The sequence below is a fragment of the Lepidothrix coronata genome, unplaced genomic scaffold (assembly GCF_001604755.1).
Source record: "Lepidothrix coronata isolate B3197 unplaced genomic scaffold, Lepidothrix_coronata-1.0 Scaffold333, whole genome shotgun sequence".
NCBI classification, from domain to species: Eukaryota; Metazoa; Chordata; class Aves; order Passeriformes; family Pipridae; genus Lepidothrix; species Lepidothrix coronata.
Genome location: NW_016690513.1, coordinates 339,093 through 357,797, shown reverse-complemented (window position 1 = coordinate 357,797; position 18,705 = coordinate 339,093). Strand labels below are relative to the sequence as shown.

At 41.2% G+C, this 18,705-nt stretch overlaps 1 protein-coding gene across 1 annotated transcript; it reads left to right on the top strand.

Moving 5' to 3' along the window:
* The first annotated feature begins 995 nt into the window (after nt 1-995).
* TBX19 (T-box 19) lies at nt 996-17,358 on the top strand. The gene is made up of 10 exons (XM_017838349.1): nt 996-1,041; nt 4,162-4,383; nt 4,577-4,806; nt 9,248-9,512; nt 11,481-11,615; nt 12,425-12,486; nt 13,602-13,663; nt 14,337-14,525; nt 15,541-15,673; nt 16,387-17,358. The coding sequence occupies exons 3-10, from the start codon at nt 4,610-4,612 to the stop codon at nt 16,619-16,621; spliced, it is 1,278 nt and encodes a 425-aa protein (XP_017693838.1). The 5' UTR covers nt 996-1,041; nt 4,162-4,383; nt 4,577-4,609; the 3' UTR covers nt 16,622-17,358.
* The last annotated feature ends 1,347 nt before the right edge of the window (nt 17,359-18,705 follow it).

The window sequence follows — 18,705 nt, the reverse complement described above, 5'->3', positions numbered from 1 at the left end:
TGGCTTCATTTTAAAAACAGGAGTCACTAAATACTTATTAGTAAATCAAAGATGATTATGAGCATTGTGCCTGCATTTTTAACTAGTTCTGACTGAATATGAGCCACAAAGTATCTGATCTCGGCTTGGAAGTGCCCAGCTCTCTCAGCTTGGTTTCAAGGAAAGCTTACAACATTGCAGGTTTTTTAGGAGAATTTTCTGTTCCCTCTGGTGCACCTACAGATTTGCTTGTCTAATTAAACAAGAGATAAGTCTTCTGTCCTTTGGCCCTGCTCTGTCCCACTTGCACTGGCATCAAGTGACAGTCACCAGAAACACCTACTGTGCTCCTCTGTAAGTGCAGCTACCTTTTCCCAAATGTTAGAATCAGGAAGCTCTAACTTCCAGCCCAAGGAATAACCCACTTGACATCTGAGAATGGATTATTCTCAGTGCCCCAGCAATACCTAAACCAGGGATATTAATCTGTTTGTGCTTCAGTTTCAGCACCTGTAGACTTGGAAAAATTAATCTTGCAAGAAAGCAGGAGAAAGAAGGGGTTTGGAAAGCATTCAAAGTTGTTATTTAGGTGAACAGAGGGACATAAGATTAGATTTACTTCTAAAACAGGTAAATATTCAAAGTAGGTTTCCACCCATAATATTTTTGTAAAATGAAAAACCAACAGTAAACAAATAACTTTGAGTATGAATCTATCTGGTTTCCCTTCTGCAGCCATCTTCCATGGCAGCTGTGTGACACAGAGACAAGGTACAATTTCTAGGAAGCCTGATTTGTGGAATGGGGTTCGTATTGGTCTGGATGTGTATTTTAAAGTAAAGTCTCAGGCCGAGGTACATTCAGCTGATCATTTGCTTGCATGCATGCAAACTTGTTATTTCTTTGGCTATTTTTTTAGGTTGGAAAGATATGTCAGTGGTGAGCCTTCTGGGTATGTTGCTACATACATCACAAACTGATCTTAGGCTGAACTCTTACAGCTGAAACACTTTTCGCTATGCTGAAAATAGTAATTGGGCTGTTCCCACTAACCAACCACAGGTAACTACTCTCATTTTGGAAAACGTTGTGGTTTCAGGCATCCTGAGCTGTGGTAACATAGTTACTAAAATTGAAAATATATGAAAGTCAGGTATTTTAAGTTATTAGATTTGGGGGGGGGGTTTCTGTGGACGCTAGACTTTCAAGTATCAGTCACCTTGTGTGAGTGATAATTGTAAGCACCCAGCTGTTACCTACTTCTGGGATCTGAAAGTGCATTTTATTATTGTGCAGGATACAAGCTTTAGTATGATACACCTAAGCAAGCACATTCGTGCTTCTCCCTTAGGAATGCTAGATGTAAAAAATCCAGTCTTATTGATGAAAAACTTGCTTCCTAGCCCATTACTGGAATGGGTCCATTATCCATTCCTTCCATATACCCTTACTTCTCTACAGCTCAGTCCAAGGAGTGCTTTGGGCAAGCAGTGCACTCCGAGCAGGACATCCTTTTCTCTTGCTTTGTGGTGGTCTCCATTTCCAATCCATCTTTGCTGGGCTTATTCTTTACCTCTAGTGATGCACCACTGCCTGCTGGTGAGAAGGTGTTTCACTTCCTCATTTGGAAACACTTCCACCAACATCAACTGTTGTTGCTTTTGTGCATGCTTTCGGTTTCCTCTAAGCTCTAAGCACCTTGAGGAAGGTAGACTGGATGTGATTTTTTGGAGGCTCTAATCCAGTATCACTCCACTTGCAGCCCTGTGGGACAGATGGGCAGTCAGTACTTTTAAAGACCAGGCTGCTTCCCTTTTTATTTGTTTATGGAAACAACTGTGTGTAATTATGGTTCCATGATTCCATGATTCTACTGAAATATTGCTACTTTTATGAGCTATTGTCTCTTTACTTGCCTCAACTTTGGATCTTCTGATTTCTAAGCAACTGAGTCTAAAAAAAGCTGTATAGAAATAGGGCTTCAACCAAAAAAAATAATCTCAAAATAGCATGTCTCTGTTTTAGAACTGACTGAAAAGCTGAAGATGTTGATTTGAAATTCATGGTACTTCAACAGCTTCAATTTCTGTGTTTAATTGCATTTATAATATAATAAAAATAAAAACTGTCTCACATCATCTTCTATGCATTTGCTATGCCGTTTGATCCCATGCAGGGAAAAATTACAGTAGTAGCTTCTCTCTCCTCTTGAGTATTTGGAAAGGGAAACCCAAACATAAACATATTCCATGTTACACAAGCATACTACCAGAGATGCAATTATTTTTCCAAATGCAAAGGGTCACACTTCCAGGTACCTAAATATCCTATAGACATGAAACATTATTTAGTTGTTCAGCAGTGAAAGTGGGCTGTTTATTAACTAGAACTTGCTATTTGACATCTCCTAGTGTAATTCTGAATGTGAGCTTGCTGATAGATTAAAATAATCTAGGTATTTTTGTTAGGAGCTGACAATTAAAAAAGGAAGAGAGGGAAGGGATTTTAGAGAGCGAAGTTTGGAGGCAGCATAGAATCATAGAATGGCTTGGGTTGGAAGGGACCTTAAAGATCATGTCGTTCCAAACCCTCTGCCATAGGCAGGGACACCTTCCACTAGACCAGGTTGCTCCAAACCCCATCTAACCTGGCCTTGAACACTTCCAGGGATGGGGCAGCCACACCTTCTCCAGGTAACAGCTTCTAGTGCTTCACCACCCTCACAGTAAAGAATTTCTTTCTAATATCTGATCTAAACCTACTCTCAGTTTAAAGCCATTCCCCCTTGTCCTATCACTACACTGTCCTGTAAATAGTCTCTCCAGCTCTCATCAGCCCCCTTTAAGTACTGGGAGGCTGCTATGAGGTCTCCCCAGAGCCTTCTCTTCTCCAGGCTGAACAACTCCAGTTCTCTCAGCCTGTCATCATAGGAGAGGTGCACCATCCCTCTAATTATCTTGGTGGCCCTCCTCTGGACTCTTTCTGGCAGGTCTAAGTCCTTAGTGTGTTGGGAGCCCCAGAGCTGAATGCAGTACTGCAGGTAGGGTCTCACAAGAGTAGAATAGAGGAAAGAAAATACCTCAGACTTGCCTAGCTTGCATCTTCCAATGGTGATGACATTTCTGGGAACTGAGGATTCTCTCCTAAAGCCTCTTGTTCTGCAGAACATCATATTGCTGCACACCGGCAGCTGTGAAGTGTTGAGGATTTGCAAGCAGGATCCTTACTCCATAGAGGGCTTGAGGGATTAGTAGCAGGACTTGTTGCCAAATAAGGTGCCATCAAGCTCTGGCCATTGCTGTTTAGGTAGATAGTATCTCTCAGCTTCTTAACTGTGAGATCTGTGTGTTGAGCCTTGTCAAATGATGGATTTAAAGAGTCAGAAGCATAGAAGTTCAACATGGGCTATTGAACTAAAAGAATGCAAAGTTCTCAATTAGTACACAAAAAGTATATTTCTCTAAAAATGACCTCCAACACTACATTTTCATAATCAAATCCCTGACTCTCTTATGTCCAACAGACCAGAAATTTCAGAGACACTATCAGAGATAGATGTATCAGGAGAAGTTAGGCACTCAAATGCCTTGCTATATGCCAAAGTGCAGTATTTACGGGTCACTGACATTCACAGGGCCTCCACTTAACCCTCTCGAATGGAACTAAACCCAGGTCTCTCACATCCTTGGCTGAATGCTGAAGTTGTTGGACTTCTCAGTAAAATAGTGGCTTCTTTGTGGGGAGTATGTGTTGTTGGATTAGGCTTGTCAGAGAAGGTCTCAGAGGGAATGCCTGTTTCAAGGATGCTGAGCAAGCCGTTGTATGAGATGGACCTTAAGCGGGTCAGCAATGCCAGGCCTCAGGCAGTTAAGCTCACACTCAGCCCCAGAAGTGTGGAGTCTATCCCTGGAAATGCAGCCAGAGGGAAGTTCAGCACTTGTAAGGTGCAGCAGAGTTTTTTGAATGACAGTGGGACCAAAGGATGGACAAAATATGTATCAACAGTGTAATCTAGGGGTGCTACCTTCTCCTTGTGCATTGAAGCCTCAATGCAGAACGGTCTCTTACTATTACATTTTGATTTAGGGACGTAGAGGAATGAGGTTAATGCATTTATTCAACATGCCCTGTGAAAATATTTTAAGACTACCTTCTCTGTGTAACTATCTTGACTCTTACCAGCTCCTTCAGTCAGAGTCCGCACCAGCGTGAATGCAATTTCCATGCATTGTTTCAGTCTGGAAATGAAACAATTTTCATTAATGGAAACCTGGTTCTCAAGCAGAACAATTAGACCCACTTCAGGTTGAAAAAAGATAAAAGCATGCTAATTTGGATGGAGGACTCTTCTTTCAAGGCAGCCAATTGAGTCATCAGCCTGCCACCCACCTGACTGTCTGACAGGTAATTAGGAGATAGTCCTCTTTTTGTGTGGAGCGTGTGCGTAAACCTCCACACGCTGGTGTCACTGCCCATTGGGACCTCCAGAGGAAAGAGCTTGTCAGTGGCAAAAGAGTGAGGAGAGCATGTTTGTCAGTCGTTGCCCAATGAACTGACTTGGTTTTTTTTATGTAGCTCATTATTTTTGTCTTTTCAGCAGCTACCTGAAGTTTCTGGCAGTAAAGTCGTCATGGCAGACCTGGGCTGCAAAAAACCCAGTGACTGCACCGTCTCCAGGCTGCTCAGCGTAGTGGAGAGTGAACTCCGGGCTGGGAGAGACAAAGGCGACCCCACTGAGAAACAGCTCCAGGTTGTCTTAGAGGATGCGACGCTCTGGCAGAGATTCAGGGAAGTCACTAATGAGATGATCGTGACCAAGAACGGCAGGTGAGTGATCTGTGGGCTGAGTGTAGGTGACAGCCAGGGGGGTTAAGTGCTATAATAATAAACTGTGTGTGCAGACTCGAAAGAACTGCAATGAGCACACAACAGTTTTTAGGGGACTGCATCCTCATAGTCCCCTAAAACCAGCATATGAACAAAATGGGGTGTCCCTGCTCCTCTTTGGTCACTGCCAGACCACTCCTGCCACCCATTATTCCTGCTTTGAAACATGCTGGAAAAATATATTGACTGACTTAAGGCTGCACAAAAAGGGAACTTTTGCAAGGGAATAGATGTACCTCTCAAAACCTTTGGAATGACTTTTTGTGCTAATAACCACCAGCCTTTATTAGCAAGTCCTTACCTGTAGACCTCAAATTACTGTACAGAAGCAGATTGGTGCTGTTATCCCAGCTGCAGTTTTCATCTCTCTGGCCTTGGATATTAACAGCTTTACAAGCAGTCTGTACTAGAATGGGGTATAATAAAACTGTGTTCCATGTGGTATGTATGTATGCGTGGTCTCACACTGGCATGGCTCCATAGTTTTTACTGGTGCCCTTAGAAACCAGTGCAGAATATTGGTTAACATACATAGTTTTAGAAAGACAAAATATTGTGATGTTAATGGATAACATATCTTACTATTTGGGGAACATGGAAAGGCACAGGAAAAGAGTGCAAAACCTGTCAAGAAGGATACTCTTTCTGAACCAGGCACTGGCTTGAGGGAGGCTCTCCACAGAGGTTCTGCTCTGAATTGGGCTGACAGCAGAGTCCAGCCCATAACAGACAAGCAGCTACTAAAATAAAGGTTTGCCAGTACAGTGGCACTAAGGTTTTCATTTAATGTACCCTCTGCTGCAACTCCCATCCCCACCCCCGAACATGCATACGTTTCTTTTGCGAGACCTCTCAGGAGATCCGCATACGAGAGAGGAATTAAGAGATGGAAATTTACTCATGTGGGCTTTCATTGATTTTGCAGTCTTCATTTTAGCAGAATTTGTGGATGAAATTACTGTTGGCTGTAGTTTGACAAGGGACATAGGTGAAAGCAGTAAAAAGGAAAAATCTAGTCTGTCAGCTCAGCAGGGTTACTCTGGTAAGACAACAGCAACCTGCCCAAAATACCAGCTCCTGGGTAACAGTACCTGTTGCCATTCTGATTCCTCTTATAAACTACAGTGATAGAAATCTGCTGCTGAGGTTCTCCTTACACCAAGAAGCTGGTTTTGCTTCATTTAAATTGCTTTAAAAACTGCTGTTAGGCTACAGGAAACTTCTGAGTGGACTTACTCTTAGTATACAGTAGTTTAAACTGACTCCTTGGCAGCAGAAGTGACCAAAAATGAGGTAAGAAGGGTTTGCCTAAAATTCATTAAATTGGTGCAAAGAATTGCACCTTACCAACAGGCTTTTTTCAGTTTCTTTCCTCCCAGCTAATATAAATCATGACTGCATTGTGATATTAGTTCCCTCTAAAATGTCATGGTGAGTGCATAGACAAAATCTTTTTATGATGATGAGGAAATCTATCTGAACATGTGTTGTTACTTTTTATTTCATTGTATAAGCTGCCTTATTTTTGTTATTCTAACTTATACATGCCTTATCAGCTTGATTCTACCTTTTCTAAAACCCGTGACATCTCTAGTAATGTCAGTGGGGGCAGGAATAGGTTCTTTATGATCAAAATAACAAACTACAGAAGTACGTCACACAGTCATCTGCATAAGTCCTTTTACCAAAGTTATTGTAGCATCAGGAACAATGAGAAAGGATCTCTTGTGTTCCTGAAAGTATCTTTCATAAAAATCACATTATTGCACCAAAAAAAAAAAAAAAGGAAATATGGACTGTGGCCTGCAACAAAGATCTCTGAACAAGTCCAGGCTATTCAAAAAAAGACAAACTTGAGACAGTTTCCTATGAGTGCTGAGTTTTTTTCAGGTTCAGAATTCTTGTCTCCAGAGGGATTCTCAGTAGAAAAAATATTGACCTTATGCTGCTGCTGCTTCAATCAGTATAACTAACTCAATCATTCTTGCTGAAGGGTATATGAATGCTTTTGAAAAACGTGTTCCACTATGAAAGAGAAGAGCTGGTCTAAACTTACTGTGTGTGAAAACTAAAACAGTTGGTACGGACATGTTGTTAGCAAAACCCAGAAATTAAACTGAAACCTGATCCAGGAGCATCCCAGAGAATGAAAGTCTAATTGACTAGTGATCCTCAGGCATCAAATTCTAGCATGCACAGTTCTATCTGCTCTTATTGCATCATCTCTAATTGGTACCAAGGGTCCCAAAATGCCACAGTTAGATGAACCATCTTCAGTGTTAGTACATAGATTTGTCTCCGTGGCTGTATTATAATTCATTATAATAATCACCTGTCCTAGCAATATGTCTAGGTACACAGGGAAGATAGATACATTCTGACCAGGATAGACATCACTGAAATTAAACCACGTGGTGGTGAGTGAGATGTCATGGGAGAATGATTGTTAGCAGTCTGTATTTGGGTGTCACAAGAGAGTATGGCTGCAGGGGGCAAAGACTTTCAGTGTCCCTTGAAAGAGCCTGGAGTTTCAGCTCCTTTATGTATTTTGGATGTCTTGCACCGCGGCCTAACTAAGCCTAGAGAGCTACCTTAGCCCCATGGCCCCAGACCTCAGGCTATTGCTGTGGTTTTTTTGGCGTAAACAGTCTCCCTGCGCCCATAGAGAAAAGGAGCTCAAAGATTCATTGGCCTGCCCATAAAAATGTGTCATGGAAAAATGCCAGTTGCCGGGAGAGGTCAGTATAGAGGTGTCTGGGGCAGGAAGGCCTGTGACTCATGTGAGAAGAATGTTGGAGGTGATAGATAACAGCAATTACATATGTTCCTTGACAAGCTAAGAATAGGATACCTTTGTTGGGAGACTCCTCTGTTCTTCTGACCACAAATTATTCCCAGTTCCTGAAACTGTTGGAATTTACTAACTCTTTTGCTGCAGACTTTCAGGCACAGAGGTGTCAATTCAAAGCTGTGCGGCATCAGTCACAAGCACTGGGACAGGCAGAACACTGCTGGAAGTCAAGCTGTGAGCTCCTGCAAATCTATTTTACAAAAGAAAAAAGAATAGTTAAAAGGGGATTGAGGAAAGGTGGCATGGACCTTTAAGCACAAAAGGAGCATTTTCCTCCAGCTAAGCACAGGTAGGATTTTAGTTTTAAATGCACAAGATCGTGGAAGGCTGGATAGATGTTTAGAACTTAGAAAAGGACAACATTGCATGTAAGATGGAACTGAAAGCAAAAGAACCTGATCAAGCAGATGAGGTCAAGTAATATAGAAGTACAGGACCAAATTACTGGAAGAACTGCCAAGTGCAAGGTACAATGGCAAGGATTTTAACCAGAACTTCTCAAACTGGATATTTATATGATTGTAATGGGACAGTATGTGAATAGTTGCACTTAAGAAAGGGAGAAAAAAAAGTTTCAGCTAACTACAAACTTTTTAATATATCCCTATATTAAGAATTTAGGATGTACTTTGAATGAAAGAGTAACGAAATATGTGGAAAACAATGGAAAATTATATAAAAAGGCATTTATTAAATTTAAGTCATGCCATACCAACATGACACAACCCTGATAATGTAAAGAAAATTTTTTAGACAAGGAAAATGTAGCAGATTAGGGCATTTAGAATAGTGCTACCTGGAAATCACTACTCAAGTGGGAGATGTTGGGTAGAACAACACAAGACCCATGGGAACTGACAGAGGGAACTGACTGACTTTGCTCACAAAATTCTAGAATTTGACCATCCCTTCAGAGGAAGAAAGAAAACTTTTTTGTATAGAGTAGTGTGGTCAATAAATCTAACTGGTGTCCGTTGAATACCTCATTAGTATTATGTCCTGATTGCTGGAGAGTGCAGGATGATTTCAGATATCCAGAATCAGTCAAAGTGGGACTTGGCCACTGGACAGAACATGGTAGAGTGTAACAAGGTCAATCTAAACACCAAAGTGCACTTTTTAATAGGATTCTGCAGTGAAGCTGTGGTTCAGCTCCACCTTCTCAGTCATTTTCAACTCTGTTTAAAGCTGTTTGTTCTTTCTGGTTCCACACCTAAGTATGTATTTACTATGTCCAGATCCCATGAATTCTGATAATCCTGTACACACCTCATTATGTTCATAATTCTTGGCATGATCAAGACCTTAGTGCCCTACTTTAAGATAACATGAGTTTTTTTCCAAATGATTGAACTAAAATAAAATAAAATATTAACCTTTAAGAGACTTCTTCAGCTGGATAGAAGGAGGGAGTGAGGAAGGGTATTTTTTACACTCAACTATTCTGTGAGCATCTGGACACAGTCATACTGAGGAGAGTCTTCAAAACCATTTTCCAGTGATGTCTCCCTTTTTTGTTTCCCCGGCCAGGCGGATGTTCCCCGTTTTGAAGATCAGCGTGTCAGGCTTGGACCCAAATGCCATGTATTCCTTCCTGCTGGACTTTGCTCCAACTGATGGCCACCGATGGAAGTACATCAATGGAGAATGGGTGCCGGCTGGGAAACCAGAGCCACCAAACCACAGCTGCGTCTACATCCACCCAGACTCTCCCAACTTTGGGGCCCACTGGATGAAAGCTGCCATTTCCTTCAGCAAAGTCAAACTTACCAACAAGCTCAATGGGAGTGGGCAGGTATGGCCTGATGTTTCCACATACACCTCCTGGCTTCAATTGCAAGCACCTACCAATCAAGAAATATCAAGGGTGCATTTATGTAATTATAGAAGCCCTTACAGGCCTCTTCACCCACAGATGCCAATTATTCTCTGGAGGCCAAATGTAAACAGGGATAAACAGGCCTTAATTGGCACTTTCAGATTTTAATGGACTTCTTGATGTTAAGAGAGACAGAGTGCTGTGGTTTACTTAATCATCAGGGAGCTTTTCAGAGTTGGTCTTGTGTGCTGGGGATTTTTACATAGGACTTCAGAGAAAGAGGGGAAAAATGGCCACAGGTATTAGGTTTTTGTTGTGTTCCCCAATGCTGTTTGGTGTAAGTGGAATGTTGGCAGGAGTCAGATAGCAGAATAAAAGGCTGCTCCTAAATGAAATAATTGCTATGTCTGCTTCTGCATCATGATAATTATCAATATTCTATTGAATCAGCTTTGGCCTTTGGAAAGAAACCACATGTACCAGAAATAAGTGACTTTCTCTTTGAACCCCTTAAAAATGCAAACAGGGAAATTACTTTTATTTCATATTTTATTTTTGATGATGCATCTAAAGGCAAAATGTTGCACAAGACCTTTTGTTTGCTCATTTGTTTAGTACAAAACTCCTACAGTGGATGATACTTGTCAGCCCAGAATCAATTTTTTCCACGTAAATGTTATACATTTTCTATTTGTTATTTTCATTAGGTTTGTGAGGTACTTCCATAAGCCTAGTACCCTAATTAGGTAGGAAATTATCTCAGTTTTTACAGACTGGAGAACAGGAAGATGATCTGACTTTTCATAAGTCATACATGGAACCAGCACACAAGAATGACTGTGCAGCATAGAACAGGATCTGAGCTTGCAAATGCTTTTCTTGCGTCCAGGACCTCAGAAAAAATATGCATGGGAGGAAAAAAAAGCTACAGGAAACTTGGAGGGTCGAAGAGACCCTGTGAAAAAAGTACAGGGGAACATGGTATGTATATATGATGGAGAGGAAGCAGGGGAGGAAAAGCTATATGAGCCCAGACAACAGTCACCAAATAACAAATGACTGAAGCTTCCCTTGTTTTCTTTTGAAATCTTGACAACAGTGTTAAGGTAAACCATTCTGTGCTTCAGCTTCCCATTATATGATAGTATTAGAAAGTAGTAGCTGACTAGCGGTGCTTTATGCTAATAGCTGTGTTCTTTCTTATACATATGTATGTATGTATGTATGTATCTATGCATACATCACTTTGCAAAGTATAGATTTAACAAAAAAAATCTTTTTCTTGAAGTAGAGATAATAAAACAATTTAATTTAATAGCCCAGAATCAATGCTATTCATAGCTTTTAATGCCAGGTTAGAGAGATCTGCCAAGATTTGTTTAGATACACTTCATCTTGCCCAGAGAGGTGACAACGTGACTCCCTCAGCTCCCTCCTGGCCCCACTTTCTGTGATGGTGATTCTCTGAGTCTTTCAGATAGTAGAAGTAGGACAGGGAGTGCCCCGCTCTGTTTCAGCAGCCTCTACTGCAGTGGAAGCCCAATGGTTTGAGTGCCATAGCTGCTGATACAAATATACACTAATGCTGCTGTATAAAAAGCTTTAAATACAAGTCCAGTGAAGTCTCATTCTGTTCAGCCCTGTGGTTTTCATAAGGGAGGGGAAGTGGTCAGAGCACCAAGCCTGTCTGAGTTCAAGAAGCATTTAGATGATACTCTCCAGCACATGGTGTGACTCTTGGGGATGATCCTGTGCAGGGATCCCTATGGGTCCCTTCCAACTCTGCTTATTCTGTGATTCTGAGAAGACGGTACCTGTCCTTCTGTTTGAATAATCACTGACCGGGAGGTTTAACAGTGATGTCTGGTCTGTTATCAAGCCAGAGCAAAAGAGCAGCTGTGAGATACCAGAGTGGTGTCTTTCTCTCTGTTTTGCTTTCTGCAGATAATGTTGAACTCCCTGCATAAATATGAGCCCCAGGTACACATAGTTCGCGTGGGAGGCCCCCACCGGATGGTGATGAACTGCTCCTTCCCTGAGACGCAGTTCATAGCTGTGACTGCCTACCAAAATGAAGAGGTGGGTGGATGCCACACTGTGCTCTTGGTCACCATTGATGAGATATATTAAAAGGTTATTATCTACAAGATCAGCCTGCTTTTTTCTTGTTTCCCCATCAGTCCCATGCAGTGTAACGTTCCATCCAGTCTAATACTCTGTCGTCTCTCTGCAGTAGAACATTGACTAATCTGGAGTCTGGCTGAGTACTAAGCCAGGCTTAGCTTAATATCCTGCCACAGCTGTTCCAGACTGGTCCATCTGTCCTGGCATCCCAATCCTTTACTGGAAAAAACAAAGAGCCCTACAGCCCTACAGTCAAGTCTAATATCTTTCTTCAGCAATAACTGATAGTTATAATGATAACCCTGTCTCTCCCTGCTCCTTATAATACATAAAATTGTGTAACAGCACAATATTCCATGGAAAAATTTCTTCCCAATCCTGAAAATGTAATTGATGTATGCTTTGGACTGTGAGAATTGCTAACTCCCGTGTCACATCTGTTAGCTAGTATTGCTGCAGATTTTATTCATACTTGATGGGAATTCAGTGTTTAAACTCTTGAAATGGTCCACCATCCCACAGGATTTGCCAGACTAACTCATGCCAGGCTGCCCCAACTGGTGTTCTACCTGTGGCACTGATAAGTACACAGCACTCGGCAACGAGCAAAACTGTCTCCTAACTAGCCCTGGAAAACATAAAGTGTGGAGATATATTTTAGGCTAACCCAGAAAGTTTCACTTAAGATTATTCTGGAAGATGTTTTATAAAGTTTCTATTCCAAATTGCCTTCACTAACATGCTTTGTTTTCTGTAAACTCAAGATAACAGCTCTCAAAATCAAGTATAATCCCTTTGCCAAAGCATTCCTGGATGCAAAGGAAAGGTGAGTTAATCTTTTTTTGCTCTGTAGCTTTTTTGTTTTTTTTATCAGTAGCATTTTGCTGCTGATATGGTTAAAACCATTGCATCACAATATGAAAGAAAAATGGCATAATTGAATCTTGTTTCTGCTGGTTTAAATCCAGAGTTTCTCCACTGATATTAGTGGGGAGAATCTGTATAATTATTACAATAGTGTCTGAAATGGGTGAATATTCTGTTGAGGATTCTAGGACTTAGCACTGTCTGCACGGGAAGTCTGAGATGAGATGGTGTGAACTTCCCCAGTAATGTTATACTCGGCATATGGTCACTAAATTGTACTTGCACTCCAGTGAATCCTGTAATTTGATAGGTCAGGGGGAATAAAAGTTAACTGCAGATGTCAAAAAGCATAACTGAAATGAAATTGCACTGTAACTGTAAGTACACTACTGTTATTAAAACTGTGCGATAATGTATGGTGTGTTCATTAAAAGTAACCTGTAGGTGTGAAGATGTACGTATGTAAGGTGTCAGAGATGCTTCCATTGGAAACAAATTGTGGTTTATCTTTTGAAATTTTGCTTGCATCATCTGTTTTACTGCAGAGAGGCATCCAAATGATGCATTCCAGCCCATAATTGCTAACAGATTTTGTTTAGACCTGCTGTGTCTTTTGACACGTGAAGTGCCCCACGTGCCTGAAGGAGAATCTCTATTTCCTTTCATTCTTCTCATCACTTCAGAAGCTGTTGTGTCTCAGCATCAGGGTTTGCAGTTGCAGAAGTGGGAATGCTGCCTTCAGCTTGCCTGGCTGAGCAGGAGGCAAAGCCCTGCCTTGGTCTGGGGAGGAGGCCTGCAAGGAGGAATGGTGCCCACAGGTAGATTTAGAACTCCAGGTTCAACCCCCAGATATGGCACAAACTTACAAACATTTTTGTGTATGTTGTGAAATGTAAGTTCCTGTTTCCTTTATGGCAGAATGTGGAAAGGTCTACTGCTGCCTAGCAAGTAGTTAAGGAAGATGGATTTCCCCCTTTTTTAAACTCACTTCTCCAATTTTTAGTGAACAGTTCTGTTTATAACTTTTGTGATTTTTCAATGAGAAGTTTTACCACTAAATATTTTGCTTTTCAGAAACCATTCTAAGGATGCTCCAGAGACAGTCTCTGAAGGTCAACATATGACATATTCTCACAGTAAGGTTTTTATTGATGTCAGCTGGAAGTTTTGTGTGGTATGATGGGTGCTGGCAACCTGTGACTTACTTAACTGGCTCATAACTGGCTCAGTCATTTACTGAGTGCTGAATTTTGTTCATAGAAAGAGACCCTTTAAAAAAAAAAAGAAGATTGAAGAAACCTCACAGTAGAAAACAATGTGAAAGGTTCTGCAGAGGGATCATTTTTCTTGTGATCCAGTTTTTCAGTATTAAAAGGAATCTAGAATCAAGATGATATACGACATTTTTACTTTCTTACCCCCTTTTTTTATTTTGTATTTGTAACTGTCAATATTTTTGCCACCTATAAAATTATCTTTCATTGGTAAACAGGTAAAAATGGGGGGAGCAGAGTTTTTGTTTGTTTTAATGATAGTTTTTCTTTCATTTGTTCTTTGGTGTTCTTGATATGTTCTGGTAGTTGCTTTCAGGTCTTGTTTTTAGGGTTGGTGGTTTGGGGCTTTTGGGGCATTTTGGTTTTTGGGGGACATTTTGATTTTTTTTGTCAGTTGTCCTGAAAACCAGTGTCTTGGACTCACCTGGTATTTCTGAGGCACAGGTAGTTCTGCAAGAAGGCCGGTTGCTTTCTTAATTGTATTGCAGCATTTTTGTGCAATAATAATAGTTTTCTTCTCTCTTTCCCCTCAAAGTGGGTGGCTGGTTGATTTCCAGCCCTGATGCAATGTGTGCACCGGGAAGCTCTAATTATCAGTACAGTGGGCCTCTGCCTCTGCCAGCTCCACACGCTCCCCACAGCTGTGAGAGGTATTCAGCACTGCGGGGCCATCGGGCTGCTCCATACCCACCTCCCTACGTGCAGAGAAGTCATTCACCTACAGGTACTGCTGTAAAACATTGCTTTGTTTCCTCTGCCTGCCTGACCCTTGCTTTAGGTTAGCACAAGCATTGAGACAAGCATAAGCTGAGGCTAGGAAAGAGCACGATGAGTGTCTGTAACGATCTGGACTGAACCCTTCATGCACTGAGTATGTTTAAGGCAGCAAAACAAGAGGTACAAAGAGCTGGGTGCACTGTAACTGTTAATTATAAATGAGAGTGTATGACCTCGCTTTAAGTGTAGCTCCCAATTATACAAAAAGAGCACTGCGTGTCTTCTTTCAGTGTCATGCCATGATGCAGTTGAGCTCTCAAGTCGAAGCAGCTTTCAAGAACATGGTAGGAGCTGATGTGAGATGAAAGCATTTGGGTATTGGCAGAACATTTTTTGAATCCCTTTCACTTTCTAGATCTGGGCCCTGAGTTTCAGAAATTGGTTCTACTTCGATCAGAAAAAGTTGGTTGGAAAGAAGAGTAAGGATAAAGTAATCTGCTTGCTAATTGTAATTTATCAAGAATTCCTGTTTAATGGAAATATTTACCATAGAATCATAGAATTGTTTGACTTGAAAGGGACCTTAAAGATCATCTTGTTCCAACCCACCTCCCATGGGCTGGGGCACTTTCCAGTAGACCAGGTTGTTCCAAGCCCCATCCAACCTGGCCTACATCAAGAGATGGGACAATATTTATAAAACTTGATTAAGTATTTAACCTCGAATTATAAGGAAATCTGTATCAAAACACTGCCAGATATATGTCAATTATTAATGAAAAACTATTATTCAGGCTTGCAAAAATGCATATCATATGTCTGTCATGCTGTACCTTCTCAGAAATCAAACCTGGAATTACAATGGCACCTTGCTACTCTCCAAATGAACACAGGAATTTTGTCTTTCTACCTATGGTTGGGAACCTCATGATCAGATTGCTGCCTCAGGCCTGCCCATATTCTGTTGCCTTAAGACAATGTTTCTGAGGATTTGTTTGTTGCTTTTTTTTTTTCCTCCCCAGTTAATTTGTTGGAGACTTCCAGCAACAATCTTCAGGTATTCTCAGGACATGACAGCTGGACTTTGCCATCCTCCCCACATGCTAATTTGCTCTCAGTGCCACAAACAAAGGGAGGTGCCAGCCCTGGACACAGGTAAGGTTACAGGAAAATTGCTGGTATGAGGAGCACTGAGGCTTTTATAACTGCCCTAGTGATTCACACTTTGTCCCAAGCTTTAATTGGTGTCTGGGATTTTAAGCGTGTCCTAAGTGCCAAAATCAAGATTCCTGGACAGATCTTTCTGACAAGCTAGTTATCTCCTGCTCTGAAATCAATGGGAGCTTAATTTTTCCCCAGCGTTGCTGAAAACTAGGATCTTGGAACAGCCACAGAGAACTCTGGTATCTACAGTCTGTGATCATTGTAAAGCTAAATTACTTTTCTCCATTTATTCCTCACTGTTCTCCTGCATGAAATGAGGAACCTATCTAGGAGTGGATGGAATTTAGACCTTGAGAGTCAATTAATTATCAGATATTGTCCCTTCTTTTCCCCAAATGAACGCACACATTTCTTCTCTAACTTAGGTGCCAGGAAAATCAGCTGCAATTCTCAAAACTTTATAAGCATTCACAACAAAGATCTTAAAGTTTTGAAACCTCATATCTATTTGTGTATTTCTCTCCATGCCTTTGTCCAAGGTCATCAGGCGTGATGGTGATTTTTCACTTAAGATCTGCAGGGCTGATCTAGTTTAGTAGCTCAATTTGAATAGCTGATAATGCAATTGGCTTTATCGTGGCAAGTCTTATGGAGGGGAAAATGCTTTGAAATAAGTCATTCAATTTGTACTGCTTTTTTTCCAGCCACTACCCTTGCCTGTGGACAGTGAGCAACAGTGCTGTAAATGTTGCCAACCCAGGAAGCGAGATAAACAGCAGCCCTTCAAGCATGTTTCTAAGGGGTAATGTCCCCTTACCAGCTTCATCATCAGTCCAAATCCCTCTGCAGGGAATGGTGTCTGGCAGCATGGAAACGCAAGGGGAAAGCAGTCTAGCCAGACTAGCCGACTCTGCGTGGACATCCTTACACTCCTTTTAATGGACAGGCAGGTCAGGAGGGAAGCTCAGCCAAACAAGACTGACACAAATGGCAAACGATCCCCTAGAATTGCAGCACAGAGCAGAAGGTATGCAGAAAAATGACTTCATCAAACATCACTTTCCATAATGTATCTCTTGTGTGCCAGTGAAGCCAAAATGCAAAGGCAGGAAATGTTATGAGAACCTGCTTATTACTGTAACCTTTATGCATCATTCAGAATGATGTCCAGAAAGAATCTTTTTAGTCAGTTTTGCTTCTATACCACATTAAAAATGGTTAGAGACATGGGACTGAGTGAAGCAGACATGGCAGCTGGATATTTGCATGTCATTTTAGAAGCCTTTTCTGTAACTAATAGTCAAGTCCAGTGGAAAGTTCACAACTGGTTATTTGAGGGGACATTGCTGCTTTAAAGGCTTTCTGAATCTCTTATATGAAGGTTTTCACAATACCTGAGATTAAACCCTTCAAGGGATGAAATTAGTCTAACTTCCTTGTACCACCTGCATACATTGTGCTCTGTCCCCTTCCCTTCTCCAGCTCTTGTTTGCTGTTTGTGTTCCGTAGGGATAGCGCACACACTCAAGCTGAGAAAATGGCTGCATTGTAGCAGCAGGGCTAAGGGCAGCTAGTTTAGCATTTAGAATCTGGTGTCACAGTCTTTGAAATGGAAAGTTCCAGTGTTTCCAATATGTGCTATTTTTGAAAGGGTGGAGGGGAAAAGAATTACAGAAAAAAATATTCTGCTTGCATTTCCACTTTGCTTCAGGTGTGGAATACAAATAAAATATGAATAAACGGTGTATTATCTTCTCACTGCCTCTCCAAGTTTTAAACACACATACAGTCATTTTCACCTAACAAACTCTGAGCTATTTAAAGCAGCTCTACTTGAAGCAAGTTGATGAAACAGGAATTTTGTATTCCTTGTCCAGTGCCTGGCTGTATGCTCTTGGGCATGGTATTTCATGTCTTTGCACCTGTTTCCCCTCTCACCTTTTGTCTGCTTCAGCTTCTTTTTTCAGGCTACAGCTTTTCCTATCCCGTATGAGTGTACAACACATAGCATCATCAAGGCCTAATCCTGTCTGGGATTTCTAACCACTACTGTGATGCACATAACAGTAATCATCCCCCAGTCTTCCTTATCCTTTCATGTATCTCCTCAGGCAAGCCCTATCAGCTTCTCAGAGAAGAATGCTGCTGTTTGATCTCTTGAAAAGAAAAAATTGCAGGCTAACTCATGTAGATATTTCTTTGTATAATGAAATGCCCAGCAGCAATTCAGTTCTGTTTACTGCCATGAGCACTGATAGGGGACAATCCTCAGCATGGGCATAGAAGAGGATTCTCCAAAGCTCCTGTGAGCTGGTGTTTCTGCTCTGCTAGATATGGCAATATACCCCTTGTGAACACTCATTTATTACATACAAGCTCTGGGAGCAGGATTTTATTTTGGGTAGACATTAGAGGCAGCAGCAAAATGAGCCTTTTCATTCAGGTCATCAAATGTACATCTGTCTGGTGAACTCAGCAAGCTCCTGTTTCGTATTCTATTACCTGGCCTTGAACCACATTTTCATGACTTCCCCATCTGGCTTTTCAGATTCATTGCAGTATACACTTGGTAAAACTGTTAGTTTTGCTGACTTGTGCTGCTATCCCCTAAAATCAAAGTAATGAAGTTACTTTGGACGTGCATTTTTATTCATACAGGCATTGGTCAAACAGGAGCTAACAGAATGCAAAAAGCTCTCTGTCCTGCTATCAGTCTAATCCTTTTTAGTTATGACTGTAAATCTGCCTTCCCATATTCTGACAAATGTTTGGGGATGAGTTTCTCAAAGTTATATTTCTCTACCTTGCAGCCAGAAATGTAAACAAGTGTTTCTCTCAAATATACCTCTTCTTCACAAATGAGGTTTATTAACTAACTTATACTACCCTCTTCTGGCTGTTGAGCTCCCCACAGACACACCACACACAGAATCTGTAGAAGATGGCTATAGATGCTAAAAAACACCAAGTAGTGACTTCTCTGTGTTCCAGGACTTGCAATGTTTCCTTCATGGTTAACAAGT